The sequence below is a fragment of the Enhydra lutris genome, unplaced genomic scaffold (assembly GCF_002288905.1).
Source record: "Enhydra lutris kenyoni isolate GAN:26980312 unplaced genomic scaffold, ASM228890v2 scaffoldscaffold17, whole genome shotgun sequence".
Taxonomy (NCBI): domain Eukaryota; kingdom Metazoa; phylum Chordata; class Mammalia; order Carnivora; family Mustelidae; genus Enhydra; species Enhydra lutris.
In genome coordinates this window covers 25,475,234-25,502,632 of record NW_019154101.1, presented here as the reverse complement: position 1 = coordinate 25,502,632, position 27,399 = coordinate 25,475,234, and the positions used below count along the sequence as shown (strand labels likewise).

Sequence of the window (27,399 nt, the reverse complement as noted above, 5' to 3'; positions counted from 1 at the left end):
CTGTGGTTCCTGTGTCCTTGATGCTTTCTGTTAGTCTGGTCTTGTGGTCAGACATCAGGTCCTTTCAGTGCTTAAGGGTGCATGATACCCACGTGAAAGAGGAATGAGGAGATTCCTTTCTAAATCTGGATAAATGACAAGTCTCCCCGCCGCCCACCGCTGCTTGTTGCTGGATAGGGGTTTTCTCATACTAAGTGAGCTGTGATCGAATTAGCTTCAGCTAGTAAATAATAGACCATAGCCTTTGTAACTGCACAGTGAGCTGCTTGGGAGCATCAGGCTTGATGGGTTGATGTGCTCTGGAGACAGAGCCTCACCACAGGAATGCCTTTGACCACTGCAGCGGGGGTTTTGTGACCCCGTTCCCTGACTTTACACACGCTTCTTGCCATAATTTGTTTGGGGGATGGTAATCCTCCGCTGATTGCAGTTTACGGCATCCGTAAGTGCTTGGGTTTTTCTTTGAAATGGGGCTTGAACAGTCTCTCTGTGTGTGGTGGGAGGAATGAGATAGTTTGTTGAGCAAATAACAGAAGGCCTCTGTTGGCAGCCTGAGACCAGCTACCTGCCTGGAGCCCAGATGTCAGGACCGAATCCTCCCCATGGCTTGAGTGCAAATTTAGAAGCTGAGGTGGCTTTTGAGGCATCGAGGAACACTGTTCAGAATAATGTTTGAAGGTTGCCGGGTCCTGCTCTGTGAAGAAGGTAGAGCTGGGAAGTTCAGGAAGCTGCGGAGTTGTCACAAGTTTCTGGGCCTTCGACTTCGTCTTTGAAAACAGGAAAGAACCAGTGTGAAAAGTCAAGACTATTATCTAAAAAGAGAACGAGATCTTAGAAATAGATGGAATCTTTATGTTGAGGTCTTCAAAGTGCCCTAGAATGTGGAGAACGATCCCTGTTCTTGATCAGACTTCGAGAATCGAAGAATACCCTGGAATCCTAGTTTAAAATTGAGTTTTCTAAAAATAAAATAAAATAAAAATTAAAAAAAAATTGAGTTTTCTAGATTTAATGCAGTTGTGCATGTGGTGTTTCAGGATCAAGGGAATATAATCCTCTTTAGAAAGAATGCTCCTGCCATGCATAAAAATCCTCAGACTGTAGTGACAGTGAGGGGACTTCCACTCTTTCAGAAGACCATTGAGCACTCGCTGCGGGGCAATTACATGGCTAACTGTGGCAGTAGGCTGATGACAAACCAGGTCTCTGCCCCACCTGACAGCGGACTCAGTGGTAACCTAGGTATAACTGAACTGGGTGATGGCTGACTGCACGGTCCAGATTGTGCTGTCCAACCCAACAGCCATGGGGCTGGAATGCATGCAACAGGGTGCAGGAGGAGACTGGGCCGACACACCAGCAAAGAAAGAAAGAAGGTAGCTGGCCGCTAATAGGAAGGATATGCTCTAAAAGACCTTCAAGGACAGGGGCATTCAGTTTGGAGGGGTCGATGGTAATCTTTATTAGCAATTAGTTAAATTCAAAAGTAGAAATCAAGTTTTAAAATGTCAGCAAAGGGGTGCCTGGGTGGCTCAGTGTGGTAGGGCCTCTGCCTTCAGCTCAGGTCATGATCCCAGAGTTCTGGGATCGAGTCCCGCATTGGGCTCCCTGCTCCAGAGCCTGTTTCCTTCTCTCTCTCTCTGCCTTCTTGTGATCTCTCTCTCTGTCAAATAAATAAATAAAATCTTAAAAAAAAAAAAAAAAAAGTCAGCAAAGGTGTGGGTAGTGCCCCGCCCCCAATTCCTCATAGAATATAAATAACATGGTTATGCATGTCATTTAGTGGAAAATGGAATGTTTTATAACTAACTGTGTAGTAAAACCACTTGGAACATAAAATAATAACCACTCATAACTTAACATTATAATTATAAAGATTATTCTTATTATGGCTGTTAGGTATTGATTCCTAGATAACATGTGGTGTGTTTTATTTATATTATCTAATTTTTATTCTCACCTTCAAAGGGGGGATAGAATTCTCATTTTACAGGTGGGAAATTATCCTTGGGCAAGTAAATGAGCTTGCTCAAGGTTGCACAGGGTCAGCTGGGCCTGTCCCTGAAGCTCATGTTTTTTCCGTTCTAAAGTGAACTAGCTGCCACTTTAGTTGGAGTAAACGGGCAGTAAGGGCATTAACGTAAAGATTGACTTACAATTGTCATCCAGTTTTCTTTTCCAGGAAAAGAAATTCGTATGAAAAGGCTAGGGAGAATAAAGGGTGGGTGATCTTAGCTCTTATAAATGCTCAAGAACAGCTGTTTTTAAAACTTCATTAGTCTTTACAACTTTTGAGGGACATGCAAATTTTGATTAAAGTTTTATATCAAAGGAGAGCAGTCTACGTGATTAGAATTTTTACCTTCAGTCACAAAGCTCTTTACTGGGATCCTAATATGCTGGGTCTGCAATAGCAGCTCAGAATTCCCCTTCTGTTGCTTAGCCAGTTAGACTCACCTGCTGTGAATAAGCCACAAGTTCGGAGCCAAGGAGCTGGGTGGACTTCCTTTTCAAGAAGACGGTTTTGGCTCTGGGCATCGAGAGTTGCCCGTATTGTCTGTTTGGTTTCAAAGGCATAGGAGAACTCAAGGATTCTTAGTGCTGCAGTCCTAACTGATGTCCTTCCCCACTCTTTCTCCCCCTCACTCCTCACAGATACTTCTTGTGCCTTCAGCTTCGGCAGGACATTGCCTCTGGCCGCCTGCCTTGCTCGTTCGTGACGCACGCCCTCCTGGGATCTTACACACTGCAGGCTGAACTTGGGGACTATGATCCGGAAGAACATGGCAGTAGTGACCTCAGTGACTTCCAGTTTGCCCCCACACAGACGAAGGAGCTGGAAGAGAAGGTGGCAGAGCTGCATAAAACCCACAGGTCTGGCGACTTGCTTCCCAGAGAGAGAACAGCTGTGGTAGATTTAACCCGCTTCCCTCCTCACACTTGCTGGACATCTGAGCGTAGTTGACAAGATTAGCCTGCTTGTCTGTCTGGAACCTCCCTTAGTGCTAATCCAGACAACGTGTGGCCCTTGTTATAGCCTTTCATTGTGTTCAGGACTCTCCTGTGAAGAGCAGTGCTCATGGCCCTCAGTGCTTTCATTTGTTGGAAAAAGTTACTCCTCCCTCGGACAGCTTCTTCCTCCTCCTCCCAAACCTGTCCCCTAACACACGCACACAAGCATGCACACCAGACATACCGCATATGTGTTTGGAATTTACTATGTATTCTGCCTTTTGCTTTTCTTCTCCGATTTGCTAAGGCTGGAGAGATAGTGAGGATTTGGGGTTTGAATCAGAAATGTGGCTGTTCATGGACCTAGGAGCAGTAACTGAAATACACAGTTGTTTCCTCCATCCACAAAAGATGACCTTTGCTTTAGCAGTTAGGCTTAACTTACTTAATACCATAGTAAATATACCATATTACATTTCAAGAACCTTTATATCTTTGTGAAAATGTGTTTTTTAGCACATATTTAAAAAATCCTCACTACAAAATTATAGTTTGCCCCATATTTCAACAGGGTTGAAATTTTGTAAAAAAATTGACAAAAGTGCCTGGAAAGGAACTTACAGAAATTAGAAATTTTTAAACAGACCACATTCATTGATTTTTCTGTTAAAAAACAAACCAGTATTTCTTATATTATTAACTTTATTCCAATTCTACTCAATAAGTATTTACTGGATAATTCAGATTTGAAATACCAGGTCCTGAAATGCCATGGTCAATATGGAGTCTTTGCTTTGTGGGAGCTGAAAATTTGTGCAGTCGTGAATAGAGATGGGGATGGAAATAATTTTAGTATGGGCAGGATGTGATATGTGTTAACTAGCGTAGGTGTAAGATCAAATACAAGTACTTGTGGTCTGTATTATGAGCAATCCTGGTGAAATAAAATGAAGTAGTAGGAAACAAGGATTTGCCTTTTTCAGAAAGATGAGATCACTTTTTTATTCTCAGGTAACTTACGTTGCACCCATTTCTCCAGTGGGGAAAAAACTGAAAGCAATTTTCTGAGATAATCTAAAATCTCTACCCTTATGCTTTTTATTTTATGAGGTTCATAAGTGAACCTGAGGTTCAGAGGTGAGCCTTCTTACCCTTTCCTGCTTATCTGCTTATTTTGTGGGGTTGCTCTCTCCCTGGGGATTCTCCGAGCTCATCCGCTCCTTTCCCATTTTGGCCACATTTGCTTTGCATCTGCCAATAAGATAATATTGTTTCTTTTGATTCTCAGGGGCTTATCTCCAGCACAAGCTGATTCTCAGTTCTTAGAAAATGCAAAGAGGCTCTCCATGTATGGTGTTGACCTACATCATGCCAAGGTACTGTCCGTATGCTAGGAAGTAGCATCTTTCCCGTCTGTTGACAGAAGTTCTGAGAGGACTCCAGTTTCAGAGGGGCCGCGCTAACTCTTAGGAAAAGGCTGTGCACCCTCACCCAAGGGTGTCTAATATTTCTCCAGTACTAATGGTGGGGTTTATGCTTATGGGAAGGACCACGGATTCTTGCCCTACTTCTTTTCTCAGTGAATTCCCTCTTACACGTACTTATTCTAAGACTCCCCTGTCAGCCATCTTTACCCCTTGTCATGGCTTATTTTGCATCCCAGCTTTTGTGTCCAGTGGTGCCTCTCTCCCAGCCCCCTTCCCACTTCTGTTGTGGGAGAGAAGAGCAGTTTCTGGCAACCACAAAAGGGCAAAAGCAGTATGGATGGAACTTGGGCTTATGAAGGAGCCTGAGGGTCAGGCTCTTCTCTGCAGGTCTGTAGGATGGAGGAGACTGGCCTAGGGTCCTGGGGAGGCAGCACCTGCAGCCTAACTTGAGAGGTGGGAAGAGGATGGAATGGTGGCCTAGCTGATAGGAGAAGGGGACTGGGTTGCGAAGATGCCACTAATAAGCATCACATACTTTGACCCTAGTCTGGATGATCACAGGGTCGAGACGGCCCAGGAAGAGAGCTGGAGGTCAGGCGGAAGGTGGATTTGGTTTTGAAAAATGTGTCCAAAGTCAGCTTGCGGAAGGAACCCATGGTTGCCTGGTTTTAAAAGACCCTGCCAATCCCTACCTGTAGCCAAGGAATCTCCGATTGTGTGATTGGAGAAATCTCTTGGAAAGCCTCCCACCCAAAGACCTCCTCCCTCCCTAGGCCTCGGATTAATCATTCCCACTCTTGTGTTGTTAGTACTTCATATTTGCAAAGCACTTTTTCCCTCAGTGGCTTCCTTTATTCTTTAACTGTTTCTCCTGGTTACAAAAGTAATATGTGTACATTACAGAAAACAGAAGCAAACAAGGGGGAGAAAAACACTGAAGTCTCTTTATGCAGAAATAAGCACTATTGCTATTTTGATACATTTTCTTGTTTTCTTTTAAAAAAAAAAAAAGCACTTGACCTCTGAGACCTTTTTTTCTATAGGATCGCAGTACAGGTATCATTTTATGAGGGGTTTACTTTTATTGGTTGTTTTTTGCTTGCTCTGTTAAAAGATTTTTCCATGTCAGTAAGTAGTCTCTGGGATCATCATATTTAACTGCTAGGTGCTAGATGCCTTTAATTCTTTTTTTTTTTAATTTTTATTTATTTACTTGAGAGAGATCACAAGTAGGCAGAGAGGCAGGCAGAGAGAGAGGAGGAAACAGGCTCCCCGATGAGCAGAGAGCCTGATGCGGGGCCCGATCCCAGAACCCTGGGATCATGACCTGAGCTGAAGGCAGAGGCTTTAACCCACTGAGCCACCCAGGCACCCCATTTTCTTAAAATTACTTCCATGTATACCACCACATTTAAGATTTGAGTGTTTTGTTTTGTTTTTTAATTTTACAGCTGCATAAGACAGAGTGCAGAGAACTACTTGCTTAAGCTGCATATTGTTAACCATGCCCATATTTGCCTGATACCTTCTGATAAATTCTAGGGAGTAAAACGGGGCTTCCTATCACTTGTGTGTCTTCTAGCTCCTTTTTGTCTGTGATGGAGACAGGCAGGGTCAGCCAAGAGACCCAGACAGGGGAGGCAGGAGAGAACAGGTTTGGGACCAAGAAGCCCTTGGATCTCTCTTCTTCTTAAATGCTATTACTTTGGCCATGTGTAATTTTTTTTTTTTTTAATTTTAAAGATCTTATTTATTTATTTGACAGACAGAGATCATAAGTAGGCAGAGAGGCAGGCAGAGAGGAGAGGGCGGGGAAGTAGGCTCCCTGCCAAGCAGAGAGCCCGATGTGGGGCTCGATCCCAGGACTCTGAGATCATGACCTGAGCCGCAGGCAGAGGCTTAACCCACTCAGCCACTCAGGTGCACCGGCCATGTGTAAATTTTTAAATTTGTTGATGACTAGTTAAAAACCAGTTCTTAGATGGCAAAACTTGGCAAAGTCCAACAATTCTTGTTTGTTGTTGTTGTTGTTTTTAAAGCTTTTATTTATTTGATAGAGACACAGCAAGAGAGGGAGCACAAGCCCAGGGAGTGGGAGAGAGAGAAGCAGGCTTCCTGCCAAGCAAGGAGCCTAATGCGGGGCTCAATCCCAGGACACTGGGATCATGACCTGGGTCCAAGGCAGACACTTAACGGCTGAGCCACCCAGGTGCCCATGATTCTTATTTTTTTAAGGTGTATCTTAGAAAAGTAAAAAAAAAGTTGTAGTGGGCTGTCTTTCAGTATAATTTCCATTCTTGCTGTGTGGTTAGGACAGATTGCTTTTTAAATAAATTCAGAGTAACATTTATTCATTCTGTTTGTCATCTGATAGACTCATAATATTTGATGAGGAGGATACTTGTAGCATGTTGAAAAAAAGGTCTGTAGCAATATAAAATAATTTTTGGTGGAGTTTGAAGTTTGTGCCTTCATCTTTCATTGTCTCACTTATATTTAATAAAAAAACCTTTTTTATTAAGAATTCTTAATGGCACATTCCTATTGGGACAGGCCGAAGAGCACTGAATGGAAGGACTCTTGACACCCAGTACAGGGAGACCACGAGACAGGAATACCTCTGAGCACAAACCAGCAGCCCTCCCAATTCTTTCGAAAGGGTGAGGGCAGAGAGTGTTGCCAAAGTCGAGAAGGAGAGATCTGTGTGTGGAGAGGATGGTCTTCAGAGGAGCTGTAGTTGTTATAGGGACGTGTCCCTGACCTCCCTCCCCTCTCGCCCCTCTCTTCTCTCTCTCATCTGCAAGAACTTTCAGAAGTCAGAGGGCCTGGGATCCTGCTGATATGCATAGGTCGCAGCTCCCTGAGAAGGAGCGAGCAAGGCAAACGTGGTGCTCCTTTTTTGTTTATTTTTCTGACTTTGTTGCTGATGATTGGCAGAAGTCACATGTGGGGGACTAAGGCATGCTTTTTTCCCCTTTCACTTGTTACTCTTTATCTCTAATTCATATTTACACAAATACTGATAATTCTGAAGCAGTATGCAGAACAATGGAAAATGAACCAACTTACTTGGTTCCAGATTGTGTTTATTCTTAAGGAAGATAAAATAGCTTCAGTGTCCTGTCTGAAGATTGCTCAGACTAGAGATGACTTTGTTCAATGTTTCAAGTCACTGTTGCCTCCTTACTTGTGGTGAGAACATGCTGTCTTGAGCAGTCTTCCGGCCTGCTCCCTGTGGCCATGGCCGGTGATGTTTTTGGCAAACACATCATTTGTGGTTAGTGCCAAGTTGCTTGGGCACCTGTGCCTGATTCATCCCAGCTTTTTTCTCTGTTCCTAGAGAGAACTGGGGCTGCCAGATTTGGGTGAATGAAGCACCTTATAGATTAGATTTTTTTAGACTTGCTCGGATTGTCCAGTGTAATTTTATGTGTATATATGAATTATGCAGGTATGGTAGCAGAGAAAGCAATTGGCATCAGTTGGTTAAAAAAGTAAACTGATTTGTTTTAGATGAGTAAGTAACAAAGCTGTCGAAATGTTACACTTTGATTGGATATCAGACTTAGATTAAATGTGGTGTTTGTTGTAGCAGCTCAGTAAGAATTTCTGCCATGTTGTAAATGATTTCTGAAAATATGAATTTCTCTGAATAGTAATCTTCAATTTTACAAATCTTGAATGAGATCCAGTTCTTCCCTTAAAAGTTAAACAACGACCTGTGTATTTTGAGTGTTGTGCATTTGGGTCCTCAATATCACTTGCAATGTGGGGAGACCCTGTTTAACTTTTATCTGTAAATTTATCTGGTTCTAGAATATTCAGCCTTGTGATAATTCTAGATTGTCATCTACTCCAAGCTAAGATGCTGGGGAGTGAAAACCATTTGAATAAATTCAAGATTAGTCTGCAGTCCATTGAAATATGCCAGCCAAAGCAATGCTGTAATGTGGACTGGAGGTCAGCCCTCTGAGTTATGGAAGAGCCTCTCCGAAGAATTCATAGATTTCCACAGTCAGTGTCCAAGGACATTTTCTGTGAGGGATTGGTGTTTTGCTGAATAGAGGCATAAATTTAACAGCTATCAGCTAGCATAGTCCATCTGAAATAAATTTGCCTGAAGTAAAATGGCCAACCGCACCGGAGGGTGGGCCAACAGACCATCCCCCAGGGCTGGAATAGCCTCCAGGAAAAGCCCATCTCTTCAGAATGTCTGCATTGAGTTCTGTTTCCCTTCTTCCCCATTAGCTCTTGCAGGCAGGCTGGGAAACATAGAGGTTGTGCCTTTTGGAAATTATTGTATCCTGTGGTCAGGTGGCTATACCTCTTTGACCAATCAGAGTTGGTCCCGGAAGATAATAGATTTAAGATGTTCTCTTAACTCGTGGACTGTCACTGAGATTTAAATACCAACCCGTAAAATTGGCATTCCTGGTCATGGTTTAAGGGTTGGGGGTAGGGGCTAGGATAATGGGATTCCTGTCCTTTGTAACTCTGACAGCTCTAACCATGGTCAATGACGGCTTATGCTTGGCAGGACTCGGAAGGCGTGGACATCAAGCTGGGTGTGTGCGCTAACGGGCTCCTCATTTACAAAGACAGACTGAGAATCAATCGTTTTGCTTGGCCGAAAATCTTGAAAATATCCTATAAGCGCAGTAACTTCTACATTAAAGTTAGGCCGGCAGAGGTAAGCGATGTCATGTGTGCTTGGGCATAACTGAACAGCTCTGGTCCCTGTTCTTCTTCATGGCCATGGGATAACTGAATTTTTCCCCACTGAATTTTAATAAAATGAACTATTCTTTATTCTTTTGTGGCAAAAAAAGGCCAGAGAACTTAATGATAAGAACTTAATGATAAGTTCTTAATGATAAGCAACACGAAGTTTCACATTGCTAAAAACAAAACAAAACAAAAAACCAAGAGCCACCCATACCTTTTAGTAAAAAGGAAAAGTAGTAAGTGTCTGCCACATAGTGGGGGGAGGACATTATTTTGTTGTTGTTGAAACATCTAAGTGATAGAGATGAGTAGGAAGGTGGTAGAACGAGTTGTAGTGGACAAGGGTTCGAGTCCGTAGTTGTACTCGCTTTTCACAGAAACTAGTATTGCAGCCTATGAAAAATTCATTTTGTGTAATTATACTGCATACACGAATGTCTCCTTTTTTCGAGAACTAACTTCTCACAGAAACATCTGAGTCCATGTTTTTCAGTAGCTTCTCATCAACTTCTAAGAACTATACTGATTTAGTGTATTGATTTATTCTAGCTCGAACAATTTGAGAGCACCATTGGATTCAAACTGCCAAACCATCGGGCAGCAAAAAGACTATGGAAAGTGTGCGTGGAACATCATACCTTTTACAGGTAATTTTAATGCAACAGCTTAAAATTCATTAGAACAGCTATTGGTACCCTGTGCATATTAAGAGGTGGTTATGAAGAGAAGGACAGAGGCAGCCACACCCTATCTTACCTCAGTGCCGTATCTCCTTGGCCGTGCCTTGTCCTCACTCAGAGCTGATCCATGTCTACAGGGGTCCCAAACTTGGCGGACTTCAGCTACCTTTCTTATTGTCACCACACTCTCCAGGCCTGGCTGCCATCCCTCTTGCCACCATCAGTCATCACAGGCTTCATTTCACTGTCCTTACCAGCTCCTTCCCATTAAACTTCCTTCCCCGATCAGCCTAAATGCTGGGGGTCTGTCCCTTTGCTGCTCTGCCAGGATGTTCTAACCACGTGCCCATTGTGCACATCAGCCTGCCCCGTGACTGGTCCTGGGTCAGTCTCGACCTTACCGCTTCTGTATCTGTGCTCACAGACGCCGCCTTCCTGGTACACATGCTTGTTCCTTGTGAGAAAGAATCGCTTAACTCCGCATAGTGCCGTAGGTTATTTCCCATGTCAGCTGGATCCTCAGAGCTGCCAGGGGGCCAGACCTTTTCCTTCCTTTCCCATCACAATATTCGTGGTCTTCCTGAGTCCCTAGGAATCTGGCTTCTCTGCTCAGATGCCCTCTTTGCCTGGGTCACAGATTATAAAAGCTATGGTCATGAGCATTCTCGGTTCACGTACCCTGTTTTCCCACTTTTGCCCATAATTATTAGCATTCCCTCCTTTTTCTGTTCATTGTTTCCCTCTATCCTGTCTCAAGGAAAAAAAATAATCATTCCCCATGGAGTCTCGATCCTTCATTTTATGCCTCACATAAGATCATGCTTTGTGCATCATGTACTCTCCTTTGCCTTTGACTTCTTTGGCCAGTAAACATGTCCATGTCCATGTCTTACTCCTTTAAAAACCAAAATAGACAAAACCAGAAGATCTCCTTAGTCCCTCTAGCTCTCTTTAGCTTGGGTCCCATCTCCTTTTGTGCTCATCTTCAAGGGCATATTTCTCCATTACTCTTCTTAGCTGTCATTTTCCCTGTTTCCTCAGTTCATATTACTGTGGTCTGTATAGCTACGATCCTCCATTGTGAAGCTTTTTGCCTCAGACTCTTGCTTTGCTACTCCTGTCCTACCACACTCTGGGTGTGTGACTGTGGTAAGTTACTTTACCTTCCTGGGTCTCACTCTCGTCATCCGTGTGATGGTAATAATAGTAGCTATAGGGTGACTTCAAAGAGTAAGTGAGAAAACACACGAAACAAATGTAGAACTATTTCTGGTATATAATAATGTTTCTCATCACCATCAGCAAAATCATTATTCTTAGTTTGTACTACAGTGTGCTATTTTTAAGGTGAATTATTAGCTGGTACAAGTGACTCAAGTTAAATTGACACATGATCTGTTTTCAAGACTGCTCTAATATATTCATTTTAGAGAAATGTAACTCATAAAAGATACTTGAATCCATCTGACATAGTTACACTGAACCTATTAATCTTTGAAAAGTTTGTAATTTCTCTTGGTAGCCATGACAAATTTCTCCTCAGAACAACGTGAGCCTGCCTCAGATAAAGCTAGTAGATAACGTTTATGAGTTAAATGACACACAGGTCAAGGCAGGACAGATAGCAGGCTTTCCTGTCAGGTAATGATAATGGAAACAATAATTATTTTAGAAATGACAGGTGCTACATTCTTTGAGCGGATATTGTCGTCAGACACATGACCACTTGCTTTACCTTGTGCCGTCTCATGTATCACTCAACCCCACTGAGCAAGTGGCTCAGAGCTGGGTGCCCATAAAGGGCACGGGCGCCAGGTGCCCACGCAGAGCTGAGGACCTGGCTCTGTGATCCCAACGCCTGTACTGGTCACCTCTGTGCGGTCCTTCCTCTGGTAATTCTGTAGCAAGTGTTTCCGAAATGTCTGTTAGCCCTTCAAAACTCTAGGCTTCTCCATGTTTGCTGACACACTATGACTCCAATTTAAAAGTAGACCAGTTTGCTTCTGCAGACTTTTGAGATAATGGTTAACAAAAGGATTTTTAGATCTTTAAACCTTGTGCAACTTTTCTTACAAAGAATAGGAGATGGTGTTTCTAAAGCAGGGCATTCACAATTCGTCTGCAGAGTGCTTTGAATCAGATCTGGATTTTGTTCTGTTTTTATCAGGAACGATGCAAATGATTTCTTCAGAAAATTAAAATGGCCTTCAGATTGAAGCCATTAAAGACACAGATCTTTCTATTGATCGATAGCCACTCAGCCAAACCAATATTAGCGGAACAAGAATGTAATAGTACAGCGGTTATTCTTCTTTGAGTGTTTGATAGGGCCTTCTAAGTGCTGTGCCTGGATCGGTTCTTTTAATCTTTACAACACCGTTGTAATCTTCACTTTACATTTGGAAAGTCTGCGAAACAGAAGTCAGGAAATGTGCCCATGGTCCCATAGACAGGCACGGGTGGAGATGGAATTTAGAGGCAGGCCCTAGGGCTCACAGTGCCCACTGCGTACCTGCTCTGCCGTGCTTCCTTCTCTCCTCCCCGCCCCCCGGCTTTTGGTGGTGGTGGCGGTATATAAACAAGATTAGCACAGGCCCCTGGAGCCTGGCATTAAAACTGTCCCTTAAACTTGGCCCTGTAGATCCAGAGTAAGTCAGTCAGTGTCATCTGCCACTTCATAGAGAACGTTATTGCTTAAATGTCTGATTGGCTTTAGTGACTGAAATGTGCGTTTTTCTTGAAACGTTCCTTTACTTTCCATAGGTAATTAATAATAAACATTATAATAATATAATGTTGAGATAATAGTATCTGAAATAATAATACTTGATTTATAATGGGAGGATTTTTGTAAAATTAAAATGTTAACTGTGCTTCTTAAGCAGTAAAATATGTAAAAGTTGATTTCTTTTGTGATGTCACCTTAGACTGTCTTGTTCAGGACCATTAGAACTCTAGAATGATTAGGTCATTATTATTTCCCAAAAGTGAAATGGTAGAGGTCTTGTAGTGATTTTGATGTTGTTTTTATGAAGGTATGTTCTCCTTCGGTAAAGAAAAGTAATGTCAAAAGGAAACAGTTGTTCAGTGATCTTGAAACACTTTGTTGCTTAGACTATATTTTGGTAGGAAATTTATTGGCATTACCATTGACTTAAGCTGCCAAAAATACTCTTTTAGAAAAAGCTAAATAAATGTCTGTTCAGTCCGTTTTTGTTTTGATATTTGCTTCTATTTAATTGCAATTTAATTAAGGATTTCTTTGTTGTCAGAAAATTAATCTGTAAGTTAATATTTTGTGTATGTGGTCACCAGTGCCATTTGGGTAAAGAAGTATTTTATCTCAAGTTGAAATAAAATAAAAGTCCTCTAGTTAATGACTTTCCTAATCTTACATTGTGATAGATAGATGCCTTTAAAATACTTGCCTTGTATTTCTTGGATTTATATTTTTGAAATATCTTTTACAAAATGCATAAGTGGATGATCTGATATGTATTTAAATGGCAACCAACCGTCTGTTACCTTAAAAACAAATTAGACTAGGGGCACCTGGGTGGCTCAGTCGTTAAGCGTCTGCCTTCTGCTCAGGTCATGATCCCAGAGTTCTGGGATCAAGCCCAACATCGGGCTCCCTGCTCAGAGGGAAGCCTGCTTCTCCCTCTCCCATCCCCCACTGCTTGTTTTCCCTCTCTTGCTGTGTCTCTCTGTCAAGTAAATAAATAAAATCTTTAAAAATTAAAAAACAAATTAGACAAAAGAAATATGATTGTGTAGAACTCTCCTCACCTGGACTTAGATATTTAACTGGTTACATATCCCAGTCTATATAAATGAGAGCCTGCTTTCATAACTGGAGGAAAATATAAAACCAACAACCTCATTTTACAAGGGCTTTTTGTAGCATTGGGATTGTTTTATTAAATTAAGACTGAAATGTTCAGCAGTAGTTCTCACTGTGTTAGAAGTTCTAGAACTTGTAGCCCAACTTCCCTTCTCTAAAATCCTGGCGTAAGACAACTCAAAAGCTGTTCTTCAATTCTGTTCTGAGAATGAGAATTCTGGAAAATGGATAGGTAGACCTGTCTTTGGATTTTCTGGCTACTTAAATTCAAGCGCCCTCCAGCCTGTATTTATTGAGCACCTGCTGTATATGGGACCTAGCACAGATCTGTGTGAAGTTATGTAAGATAAACTAATAACCAGAAAATCAGAAAACACTAATGGAGGTTTTCTTAATTTTGTTTGAAATTGTTTTGTGAAGACTGCAGTTTTTCAGGTTTCTCTCTTTGTGAGTTCAATTAATTTTGTAAAAGAAGAGGAGAAAGTTAAATCTTTAAAAAGTTCTATGCCTTTACCTAGATATTCTTTAAGATTTCTCATAATTCCCACAAATCAGTATCCTGTTTCTAGTTTAAAGTTTTTTTAAAAATTTGAGTTGGGTTTCATGAATCAGATTTGATAATACCCGTAGGCCTAAAAGGGGTGTTGTCACTGCTGGGGGTGGGAGCGGTTACTGGAACTAGAAATGAGAGCTACCAGTACATCCTCCTATGAAGCTGATCGTTCTAGGAAGACCTGGCCTTTGGTTGAGAGAGGCAGTCAACTGAGGTGACCCTACAGATGGCTGCCAGATACCCCCAACCTCACTCTTCTCTTTACATCCTATCTTTTGTTTTGTTTTTGAATAGTTACACTTTATTGGTTCAGATAACATGAGACCTGTCCTTTTATATGTCACACGTATGATACATTGTTGACTGTAGCTGCATATACATCACGCATTTGATACGTTGTGGACTGGTCATGTGTTGTGCAGCTGGTCTCTCTATCCTCACTGAAGCTTTATGCCTGGTGACTGACAACTCCCCATTTCCCTCTCCTGCCGGTCTCTGGTAACCACCATTCCAGTCTGGAATCTATGAGTTTGTTCCGGCTTCCTCACACAAGTGAAATCATGTAGTCCCTGCCTTTCTGTGTCCGGCTTGTTTCACGCAGCACCGTGTCCTCCAGATCCATCCATGTTGTCATGGGTTGCAGAATTCTTTTTCTCGTAAGGCCAGGTATCACTCCGCTCTGTGCGTAGACCACATCTTTATCCGTTCATTTCTTGGTGAACGTTTATGTTGTTTCCACATCTTCACTATTGCCAGTAGTGCTGTAATGAACTTAGGAGTGCTTCTGATTTCTTTTCAGGATCCCAATTTCAGGTTTCTTTTTTTTTTTTCCTTTGATAAATATCTAGAAGTGGGATTGTTGGATCATATGGTAATTCTATGTTGAATGCTTTGAGGAAGCCCCATACTGTTTTCCGTAACTTTTACATCATTGTGCATTGCCACCAATGGTGCGCAGGAGTCCCAATTTCTCCACCTGCTTGCCAACACTTGTTGTCTTTAGTTTAATAATTTTGGGGGATGGGGTAGTTTCTTTTAGGGTCATCAATGCATATTTTCCCTTTGAGGTATTCTTTAGAAATTCTTCTTTTTTCCTCTGGTTGATCTTCCATGGACTATAGAGTATACTTCATGAATAGATGATAAAGATACATGTGATTTAGCTAACTTGTTTTTCATGAATGAATATTTCTTCCCTTTTTTTTGAGGGGCAGGATGAGAGAGAGAGAGACGGTAAGAGCAGAGGGAGAGGGAGAGAGAGAGAATCTTAAGCAGACTCCATGCTCAGCACCAGAGCCTAATGTGGGCCTTGACCTCACAACCGTGAGATCACAACCTGAGCTGAAGTCAAGAAGTTGGGCTCTTGACTGAGCCACCCAGGTGCCCCGAGAATGAATACTTCTTTATCATTGCAGTGATGAGCCTGCCAGTGACCCTTTCCTTTCTATAGATGATTGCTTTCTTATAGAGCATTCTTAGATCCTCCTTAACTGGATTGCTAGGTAGGGAAACCCTGTCATAGTCAATGAGAGAGAGAGAGAATGATAAATGACCATATTTCTCACCCTGCCTCTCTCATTTATGATCAGGATGCTGAGAAATTTAATCTTTCTGTGCCTTTACCTTGACTGGAATCTGTTGTTGTTGCCTTTAAGCAGAAAATTTCTTAAACAAAAACAAAAACAAAAAAAACAAGCCGAAGGTTGAAAAATACTTGAAATTTTAACGAACTCTTTAAGAAATCCCTTCCTGGAGGGATGGCTGAGTGGCTCTGTCAGTTAAGCATCTGCCTTTGGCTCAGGTTGTGAGCCCAGGGTCCTGGGATTGAGCCCCGCATTGGGCTCTTTGCTCAGCAGGGAGCCTGCTTCTTCCTCTACCCCTGCCTGCAGCTCTCCTGCTTGTGTTCTCTTTTTCTCTCTCTCTGACAAATAAGTGAATAAATGAAATCTTAAAAAAAAAAAAAAAAAAAAAAAGGAAAAAAGAAATCACTCCTTGGAGAATGAAAGAAAAAATTTTGATGGAGCTCATGTTCTGGAATTGTCAACTGAAGCCATCTTGTTTAATAAATGCTGTAAGAGCTCCAAGATTATCTTTGTTTATTAAGATGTTTTGCCAACTCGAGATTAGACAATGGAAGCGAGACAATTCCGATTGTATGCCAGACAAGATTGGCTTTATTTACTAAAAACATACTTTTGCATAAGCCTGAAAGTATTTGACATCAAGAAGGTTTGCCTTCATTTATTATGAGCCCAGGGTGTAAGCAGCGGAATTGTGCTGGCAAGAAGCAATGTTAGTCATCTCTGCAGATCTGCTGTGTGCTGTGTTCTTCATGGGAAAGCATTGCTTGATGGAATGGATTCCTGAGTTGGATTGGATGTTCTTTCCCAGGAGAAATAGACATAAATATTGAGAATTACTAATGGTAATGGATTGCCACTTGGCACTTATAGCTAGAAGCAAGAATTCAGACATATGTGTTTATATAAATGATTTAAGCTAATACAAATAGCCTTTGATATACACTGAGAACAGCTGCTCTTTTGCTCAGGTTGTGGGAAACATACTATTCATGAATACATAATTGTGGATTTACTCATCTTATCGCTATCCTAAAGCTCTGTATGTAGGAGGATTTATAAATAATGTTCTTTTTCATTAGAAACTTTAGGCAGCCTTTTGCTCTTTAAGTTGAGTAATCTTAGTAAAATGGGATATTAAAATATAAAGTTTCAACTTTTTTTAAAAAAGAAAATTCATAAAGGCTCCTATTTCAGTTCTTTGTTTCTCCCTACAGGCTTGTGTCTCCAGAGCAGCCACCAAAGGCCAAGTTCCTGACCTTGGGGTCCAAATTCCGCTACAGCGGCCGTACCCAAGCCCAGACCCGTCAGGCAAGCACCCTCATTGATAGGCCAGCGCCACACTTTGAGCGTACCTCTAGCAAACGTGTCTCCAGGAGTCTAGATGGAGGTAAACACATTTATGATAGTTTGGATTCCTTTCATCTTTCTGTGATCCAGTGGGGTCAGAAAGTGGTGATGTAGTTAATGAGGTCCTCAGAAACATCCTAGAGGGATAGCTGTTTATTCTGAGTAAATAAAATGGTATTTCTTATACTCACAAGAAAAGCTTATAGTGTTCAGCTGTCATTCTGAACCTAAATTTTTGCAGTGTATGCAAATATTGAGAATTCTTGTGGATAAGATGTTGGAAAAACATATATCTGACTTAATTGTGATGTATTTTATGTGTTTTAATTTCTTAAGCTTGTTAATTCATGGCAAAAGTGGAATTCCACAGATTGTGGTATGATAACATAAGAACTTTTATTCAAAGGAACTTAAAATGTTCTAATTTTATGAGTTTAAAAACCCTTACTGAAGCTTACCAAACTTTCTAGCATATCAGAAACCATCTGCTTCTTTCAAAGACTAGTTGAAATGTAGTGCTTTAACAAAAGGTAGGGAAGTACAGTGTAATCACTAGTTCTTCAGCCAAGGCTGGGGTTGGGGGAAGGGAGATTTGTATAAATTTCTATATTGTTTTATTAGAATTCTAATTAGCTACATATTTGTAGTTTTATATATTTTACATATGGAAATAAATTGATATTCTTTTCCTTCATATATGTATCTTACTATCCTAATTTTGGCTTAATAGCAGGTCTTCTGTAAAGGAACTAAAGTTAATTTTATGTTAGAATGCTTTATAAGAGACTTCATTTTATTTTGTGCCTGGAAGAAATTAATTGATGAATGACTTTCTCTTAGAAGTAGTTTTCCAACATTTTTTGGTTGATTAATCTCAAAACATACATAAAAATAGTAATATTAAATTTTAAAAATTTGTTTCACTGCTATTGATCACCTAAGACCTTTCTTGGTTGCTTCTTTTACTGACATTTTTCCGAAATAGGAACTAGAACAACTTCTGTTTTAAGTGGCTAAAACAGATAAGCTAGTAGATAAAACTGTGCTCATTTGTGTGTGTGTGTGTGTGTGTGTCTGTGTGTGTGTTTATAATTTGAGTTTTTGAGTATAGTTGATGTAACAATGTTACATCAGTTTCAGGTGTGTAACATAGTGATTCAACTTCTGTGTAATGCTGTGTTTGCCACAAGTGAAGAAGCCACCATCCATCACCATACAGTACTATTACACTATCATTGACTGTGTTTTCTCTTCTGTATTTCTCACCGCCATGACTTCTTCATTCTGTAACTGGAAGTCTGTATCTCCCATTGCACTTCACCCTTTTTGCCCCTCCCGTGCCCCATTTCTCTCTGGCAACCATCAGTTCTCTGATTATAGGCCTGATTTTTAAAATGCACTCACATTGATGAAGGATTGACACTCCTCAGCCTTGATCTATTTTTCTTGGAATAAACTTGGAAAAGAGATCCAGGTAGACACACAGAGATCTGTCCAGGGATTTGTTGATGGGCATTTTTGTATATATAGTGATTAAATCTTGACTCTGGAGAATCTTCCATATAATTTTGAGATGACAGGTAGTGCAAGGGGTTCATAAATTGTGGTTCAAGTAAATGTCCACCTTTCCAAATGTGGTAATTTAAATTTAGTGAATTTTTAATGTGCAATAGCTGTCAGTGTATCTTTTAGCTCATCAACAACTGAGCACTTTTTTCACGTAAATGTGAAAAATGTGCCTGCTCATGGAACTATTTCACAAGCCTTGCCCCTTACCACAGAGGATTTATATAAGTGCTGCCTAACTGCTGTCAGTGTTGGTTAATGCCCCGAGAGAAGTCATTCCTGCTGCTGGAATATTGCCTGTTTCAGCTTTTGTTTTAAACTCTGAGGCATTACAACTCTTATATTGCAAATTCTAGAGTTTAGAAAGAGCAATTAACCACTGTGTTTTGACATAGATAAACACGGAAACCCACCATCTTGTGGTGAGTGCAGAGGATTATAGTAGGTCTGTATCTGAAAACAATGATTTTTACAAGTAAAAGCAACAAACATGGCACAGTGATCCATTATTTTTCCTTTTGTGTTTTGGACCTGTAATTCATCAGATGGGCCAGTCATCAAAAGGATTATTGTGTTCTTGTGAAAAATAGAAGGCTTTTCATGCCAATACATGACCAGACAGCCAGTGAACTATTTGGTGAGGGATTCCAGGCTTTTTCCCTCCCAAAGCAAAGTGAAGCTGTAACCTGGTACTAAACTGTATTTTCACCACCACTGCCCAGCAATATACCTTCCTGTTGTTGTTGTTGTTGCCATGGGTTATATTTTCTTGTCCCTGTTTAGGTTTTAAGTTACCCTGGACTAATTTAGATTCATAAATATTTCTTACTTTAAAAAGGTTTGGCAAATGAAAATAAATCTCCCAGTTCTTGCATGCAATTTAAAAATGAATGTGATATCTAAGATGAAGCATTAAAATAAAAGTCAGTCTAGAACAGCTTTTTTTGAACAGTGGGATTCTGAGATTGGGAAATCAAACCCCAAAGGAGGCAAGTCAGTTATTTAAGAGAACAACCGAGATGCATCTGAGATTGGAGGAGACGGTGATGTCTGAAAATGGAGACTGGAATAAGCAGGGACCTGAGATTGGGCCATGGGAGAAGGAAGGCCCATCTGGGGAAGAGCCATTTTGGTTGAGACTTGAGGGATGAGGGGGAGCTAGCACTGAGTAGAGCTGGAGATAAAGCATTCTGGGTGGCAGAAGCAGCAGGTCTGAAGGTTTTAAGATGAGGGAGAGCTTGATGCAGGCCGGGAACAGAAAGAAGGCTAGTTAGAGCTTTGTAAATGATGGGGAGAGGTAGGCTGGGGACAGGTCATGCAGGACCTTGCAGGCCACGAGGAAGAATACAGTTTTTATTCTAGTGCTTTTGAAGTGTGTGTGTGTGTGTTACACACATGTGTGCACACTTAAACCAGCCCGTAAGTGCACTATATTACCTTTTTTAAAAAATCAGTTGGTGCAGGGGTGCCTGGGTGGCTCAGTGGGTTAAAGCCTCTGCCTTCGGCTCAGGTCATGATCCCAGAGTCCTGGGATCGAGCCCCGCATCAGGCTCTCTGCTCAGCAGGGAGCCTGCTTCCTCCTGCCTCTCTGCCTACTTGTGTCTGTCAAATAAATAAATAAAATCTTTAAAAAAAAAAAAATCAGTTGGTGCAATGTTGAGAGTGATTGACAGGACAAGAGAGGAAGCAGGCAGACTGGTTTGGAGTACTCCAGGTGAGAGGAATGAGGATCTTGCTTGGGCAAGAGTAACCAGTTGGCCGTTTGGCACCATAACCTGAGCACCTGCGGCCTCCAGGCTCCTCAGGGTTCAACAAGTACTTAAGACCTAGAAAGGTTTTTTGTCTCAAAATGCAAAAAAACCCCAAAACAAATAGCCTAGCTCCTGCACACTGAAATTAATAAGTGTCTAAAAGCATGCAAAATAAGTATTTTGTCAACCTCGTTATATAACTTTAAACTTGATATTCTTTAACATTTTGATTACCTTACAGCTTAAACCATTTGTAGGTCAGTTTCCCACTTTGCAATAATTTGCATATGGGCAAGAGGTGCTTAAAAATCATAATCATAAATTGAAAGAGTTACTCATAGTCCTAGATTTTCCAAGGAAGAGTTATTAAAATCTTTTCAAAAGTTAAAAATGCTGGGAAATAATTATGCTTCATGTAAGATGTGACTTTATTTTGTGATTTTGGTGTGGGCTTTCAGAAGTGGGAGTACTTAAGGACCGTCAGAGTCTTAAAGTGGCCCAGAGTGGTAAAAATGCAGAGGAAGAACTGGCCACATTTAGATTCAGTTGGATTTGATGGTGTTGTGGGATGAAGGCTGAAGGCATTAAGGTTTCTGGCTTGGTTAACTGGTGAACGTATGAGTGTGGTATCTGGCGAAAAAGGCAAGGCTGGGGAAGAAGGAAGGTTTGGACAGGGTACGTGAAGGGTGTGGGCTGAGAGCTTTCTTGTAATACAGAGATTAGAGGTGCTTGATGCCTCCCTAGTTCAATATGGCGGATCACACAATCCCTGCCCTCTAGGAGCTTGCGGCCTAGAGGCCTTTGTGTCTACTGCACTTCTCTGGGGACATAGAACCACTGTCAGTCACCCTGTCAGTCAAGCACTTTTTATACAGGTGAAATAACCTTAGTCATTGGGGGCTTGAGGGAGAAGCTACATATGGACCGAGGCCTTGTCGTTGCTCCTCACTTGCATTTGCTGAAATGTGATGCCCTCTTAGGTTGATCTGCTGTATGACAGAAATTTCAACCCAATGTATGTTCCTGTTCATCTGCAGGAGAGATGAAGGAAATACATGAGGGCCAGGTTTGCTGGGTCAGGAAGGTGTCTGTGTATTAGATTTACTGTAGATCATGTTGAGGCATTCAGCGGGGAGGTTAGAAAAATGAAAACTATTAAACATAGAAGTTATTTCTGTAATACCGAACTTTCCAGTCTTGTCATAATTTTGAAGGGTACTCAAATTAAAGGTTCCTTTATAGAAAAATCTTAAAAACTTACTGAAGCAAGTCATTTTAACCCCTAGATAATTATTTGTTGCGGTAAATAGATTCAGAAATAAGTTCAGGCAAGATCAAAGAGACCCTAGAGAATTCAAATATTGCTCACATTAGGATTCTGACATTATGCGCCATGTCTGTTTCAGCTGGTCTTAGAGCTCCTCCTTCTGGCCAATGATCAGACTCTACATCCTTCAAAAATCGGATTTGAGAGCCTGGTGTAGTTGAATGGGTTAAAATTCGGACTATAATTAGAATTTGGAAAAGTTTAAAAATGGGTTTGATATGTTGGTATCTTCAGAGCTCAAACAACGTTCCTGCTAAATGTCTGCATGCTGCCTGTTTCTTAGTGTAAGCTTGACCATTGAAATGTCCTGAAGTAATCCCGAGTGACCCTTCTTTCCTAGCTCCAGTTGGTGTTGTGGATCAAAGTCTTATGAAGGATTTTCCTGGACCTGCTGGGGAGGTTTCAGCATACGGCCCTAGAGTTGTCAGCACTGCTGTGGTACAAGATGGGGATGGCAGGAGGGACCTCAGAAGCCCGACTAAAGCCCCACATGTGCAATTCATTGAAGGAAAGGTATGGTAAATGAGCAGAAAAATGTGATCTTAAGTGTACTTGGACTGGAGGCTGTTACATTTGTTGTTTCAGAACTCAGGTATCATTTAGAATTAGCGTATGTTCTCTGTTGATAGAAGTTCTCAGTATGTAGGCTTCTACTGGTTTGAACAGGGTCTCAAACATTTTTTCTAATTGTTGTTCAAAGCAAAATATTGCAATGTAAGTTATATTAATGCAAGCAAATAATTTAGTAGCCTAAAATTTTTAACTGTCTGCAAAATCATCCTTTTTAGCTAAATCCCTCTACTATAGGAGCTTTGGTGACTTGAAATTTATATTTGTTTGTTACAAGTAATTATAAGTATAGTCTCTCTCAAGTATTTTAATTATGTTTTTTTTTGAAATGAACAAAGATGGTTTTTATGAAAAGTATTATTTTTCATTAATGTCTAAGTGAAGAAGAAATTCTTAAGCCAAAGGTGATTATTTTGTGAACAGTGAATGAGAAGATGGTGTGTTTCTTATTTCCTTATTTGGCGCATACACTGTAGTGAATGGAGAAGTAACTCATGCTATGTTTTCAAATTTGTCACTATTATTTTATGATACCCTTTTACCTTGGGCAAGTACTTGGAGGTAGATTTGAAGAGGCTTTGAGTTCATCGGATCTCTTTTCTATATCTGCACAAAGCAACTTTTTTATAGATAACATTGGAAGTGAACACAAGAAGGAAATGAAATCCTGCTATAGATTTATAATGTTTTCTAAATTTTAACTTTTGAAAAATGTAAAGACCTGCAACATGAATTTATAAAGAACCCACTAGATGAAGGAGCGGCCAGTGGCTCAAGAATTCCTGTCCTGACAACCTGTCAGCATGGAGGAGGGCTCAGGGACCACAGGGGGCCTTACAGGAACCCCAGGGACTCAGCCATCAGGTCCTCCGAATACTTTTGTTAAAGAATTTGTGACTATCATACTAAAATTAATTATTTGGTTGAAAATAATTAAGTTAAAAATAACCAACAAGATATCTTTAACTACTGAAAAGTTAGAGTCTTTTATAATTATGCTAATAAGGCCCCCAGGGGTTGTTACATCTGAAACAGGAGCTCAGCCTTTCAGAGTCTCCCTACCATTTTGCCTAGTTACTTTGATATATGCGGTTATTTTTAAAAGTTACTTTAAATTCCAAAGGAAATTCTGCTTATCTTCAGCAAATGACTGGGTGTAATGCTTTGAATACCTGTCAGCAGTCAGGTTTATGAGTAAGAATGTCGTTTGAGTTTCTTTGGGTCTATTTGCAATCCGTCAGAAAATATTAAATCCAGTGTTTCTCTTTAAAAAAAGGATCATGTAATTCATGTTCTAACTGCACTGTGTTAATAACAATCCCTACTTGTAAGTACAAGTTTTCACTAACTGCGCATTTCTTCTCTTTCTCTCTTGCCTTTGTTTCTCCTTTGACCGGATCTGTTGTGCGATTTCTCATTCAATCATGGGTTTGCTCCCGAGGGTAGCGTGTTCCCATGTGCCCACCTTCACCTCTCATTCGCTGTGTTTCATCTCTTTCCCCAAACCTTTTACCGGTCCCTGAGATGGACTTGCTTTCAGACATTTCGGAGGAAGACCCCTTTGGGGAGGCCGACCAGATCACACTAGACAGCTTAGAGCTCCCTTCCAGTGGTGAGCTGTCTGAGCTGGGGGACTGCGAAGTCCCTGCCCTTGATTCTGTCTCGGGTCCCATTGCAGCCCCTCCTCAGCCTGACTGTCCTTCCACCCATGAGAAGCCTCTGAAGGAGGCTGACCGCAAGGATTCTGAATTTGGGTACTTTTCCTTCCGTTTCTGCAAATGCTTCCCACCTAGCTTCCCCTCCCTTCTCGATGACGATGGGTATCTTGCTTTCCCCAGCCTCCCCAAGGTCTGGGTCTCCTTCCTCCCCGACGATGTCCAGCACTACCTTCCCATTACCTCCCCTTCCTTCCTTCCTTCCCTCATCCTCATCTTCGGACTCCTTCTCTCTGCTTCTCAGTCAGTGCCTTTTTCTCTCACCTTTTCCCTTCCTCTGGCTCTATCCCTCTGCTATCTGGAGGCTAAAGCCACTTCCTTCAATGTTTCTCGTGACTGTGACTTGAATGACAAAACAGAGGAGGAGGAAGCAATTGCTGGGACTCCTACATAAGCTTTAATTTGTGGGGTCAACAAAACTCCAGCTTCCTAATATAGAGTGTAAACATGTGCATAAATTTCACCACTGATTACCCTCAAAATAGTATGGTCTGCACATTTTCACATACATGGTGTTTTAGTGCATGAGAAATACGTGTAAATAAGTACTTCCCCTTCATTGATTTCCATGGACCAGGTCCACACATTCGAAGTTGAGAACCAAGTTATGGATTATTTTGTAAATATCTAGACTGTACTAGGTCTTCAAAACAAAACAGAATAATAACAGGAAACCTCTGTTGCCCTTAACAATCCATATTGGGTCTGTCTGTTTTCCAGACAAATAGCAAGTCTGTCAATGCTGTTCCTGTAGGACGGACACTTGTTTCAATATAGAACTTAGATTCTGTGGACATAACCGTGATTGATGTGTATTAGTAGAACTCCTTAGTGCTGTTATTTCTCGTTAGAAAGCCAAGCTCGTTCTTGCATTTATGAGGATTCATCTGTAACCTTTACTCCTGACATTTATGGGTCTAATCTCAGAAATTCCTTGTCTCCCTGTTACTGTAGCATTGGGGGACCAGATGAATTTCAGGTAGTGTTTTTTTTTTTTGTTTTTTTTTTTTTGCTTTTTTGTTTTTAACTCTAAATCATGTAGTTTTATGAAAGAGTCACTGTCAAGTATTTGTAAGGAAGATACTATTCTTTAAGAAATACATATGAAAAATGAAACATGGCTTTTTGAAAATTTAGACTATTCGCCCTACAGTTGGGCCACATAGTGTCCCTTTAGTTAAGATTAGGTGTCCGGTTTGAGGATTTTTGCCCCTAGATAGGGCTACCTCTGTACTACAGGTTGGTGCTAATGTGTGCAGGGTGTTTTTGTTTTGCTAAGTGTGGTCTGGTGACTTCGTGTCTCCTAGCCTGTGGGTACTAGCCATACATAGAGAAAAATCACCATTTAGAACAAACCTAAAGAAAAATATAAAGACAATGCCATGATTAAGCATACTGGGAGAAACCACTATTCCCAAATGTTACCTGAAGAATGCCAAAGATTGGCATTTTAGAGAATTAAGTATTGACCAAGGAATTGGAACATGATCGTAATAGGTTGTTGGATAACTCTTACTTTTCCTTCTGATAAGAAGATACTCTGAGCTCCTGATCACCTCAGAAATACTTGATTTAAAGGAAAAAAAAAAAAAAAGCGTTTTGAACTCTCACATTTAACACTCTCATTCCAGTAAAGAAGAAAAGGAATGTGCATGATCCTGCTATAAATTAACACGTGAAGTTTACCCTATTGTCTTTTGGTCTCAATCATTATTTTTCTTTTTTGTTATTCTTCTCCTTGAGTCAGTAGTTATTAGGATTTATGCTTTTTTAAAAATAAATATATTGAAGTATAATTGCCATACAGTGTTAGATTAGTTTCAGGTATAACATAATGATTTGGCAATTCTATAGTCTGTCACCATATGATGTTATTAGAATATTATTGACTATATTCCCTATGCTGTGCTTTTCATGTCCATGAGTTAGTTTTAAATTTGCAGGTTTTTTTTTTTCTTTTGGGTCATTAGATACTAAGAATTATCCAACTATGAAAAATTATTCTTATTTAAAGAATTTTATGAAGAAAAAGTGGCTATAAAATGAGTACTTAAAATACGATTTTAGCATGCAAGTAGCAAAATAAACCAATTTTCCTCCCAAAGAAAGAAATCTATGTTAAAAAACTGAATTTAGAGGGTGAATATTTGTCCCTGAGGTAAAATTTGGTTTTCACTTTCCATCATTCTACTTTGCCCTCATCCCTAGTTGATTTAGACTTTTCACATTAGGACAGATGGAATTATGCCATTTTTACACTCTCCTATTTTCATTTATGAATAAAAACATTAAAAAACACCACATAATCTAGGGACTGAGAAAGAGTGAAGCTTTCATTCTCCATTTCACCTTTGCAAAGGATTCCTTCCACCATTTGTCCGACACCGTAGGTGAAGAAAGACCAAAGTGGCTTTATGTTCTGCATCTTCTGAGGGCCAAACAGTAAAGGTTGGTAATCCTAGTTAACCATTTCAGTTCAAATACAACATCTCTGCATCCCTGGGTAGAGTTTCCACCGCTACTTCCCTTCTTTCTGGCCATTTGCTGTACGACTTTCAGGTGAAGAGGAAAGAAGAGGAGACACAGCTGGAGGAGGTGGAGATTTACCCCCCCCCCCCAAATTACATACCTGGTGGCTGCTGCCTGCCATCCTTGTGTTTGCGCACGTGTGCGTCCGGTGGGGGTGGGGTGCACTCTTGGGATTGATATGTGAGTTTTGCTTGTGGTGGCTTTTAGGTTCTTAAGAGTTTTATTCCTCTTATATTTTAATGTCTTGGACTATCTGACTTGGGGTTGTTTCTGGTGCTTGCTGATTGATACACTTATGTTTATTTGCCTTTTCCCCCCTGTGTGTGATTTAATTTCACAGAAAAATTCCCTGAGAGTAGAAGGGGATAATATTTATGTCAGACATAGCAATTTAATGTTGGAGGTTTGTATAATTTAAGAAAACAACTCTGTCCTGATGGCTGCCAGGCTGCTGTGGACGGGAGGTCACGCACAGGCTGGCTGGCACCTTCCTTCAAGCACACTGCATGAACTGCATGGGGGACAGTTCAACTTGGAGTGCATGTTAGCTGTCCCACTTTGTTCTTTTAAAGTGGCTTAGGTAGGACTATATCTACTAGAAGTTTTCTAAATGACAACTGGGGGAAAAAAACAACAAAAAACGTTCTGTTCAATCAAATGAGTAAAATTTTAATCTAATACTCTTGAAGTCCTGCAGGTAGATCTGTTCTCTCCTAATGGGTCATCTCCGTGGTGCAGAATCTAGAGTAACATCCCATCCTTAATATATATTCACCAGAACAGGTATTTGTTGGTTTGGCATTAAATGGCTCTAGATCCATGTTCACAAT

General features: G+C 40.7%; 1 protein-coding gene across 1 annotated transcript in view; it reads left to right on the top strand.

Moving 5' to 3' along the window:
* LOC111147499 (erythrocyte membrane protein band 4.1 like 2) overlaps positions 1–27,399 on the top strand; it is a 190,859-nt gene that overhangs the window by 125,491 nt on the left and 37,969 nt on the right. The window contains exons 7-13 of the mRNA XM_022503515.1: positions 2,656–2,874; positions 4,241–4,328; positions 8,917–9,069; positions 9,654–9,751; positions 16,979–17,151; positions 22,096–22,268; positions 26,910–26,972. Of these exons, the coding sequence (XP_022359223.1) occupies positions 2,656–2,874; positions 4,241–4,328; positions 8,917–9,069; positions 9,654–9,751; positions 16,979–17,151; positions 22,096–22,268; positions 26,910–26,972 (967 nt within the window). The remainder of the gene's footprint in view (positions 1–2,655; positions 2,875–4,240; positions 4,329–8,916; positions 9,070–9,653; positions 9,752–16,978; positions 17,152–22,095; positions 22,269–26,909; positions 26,973–27,399) is intronic.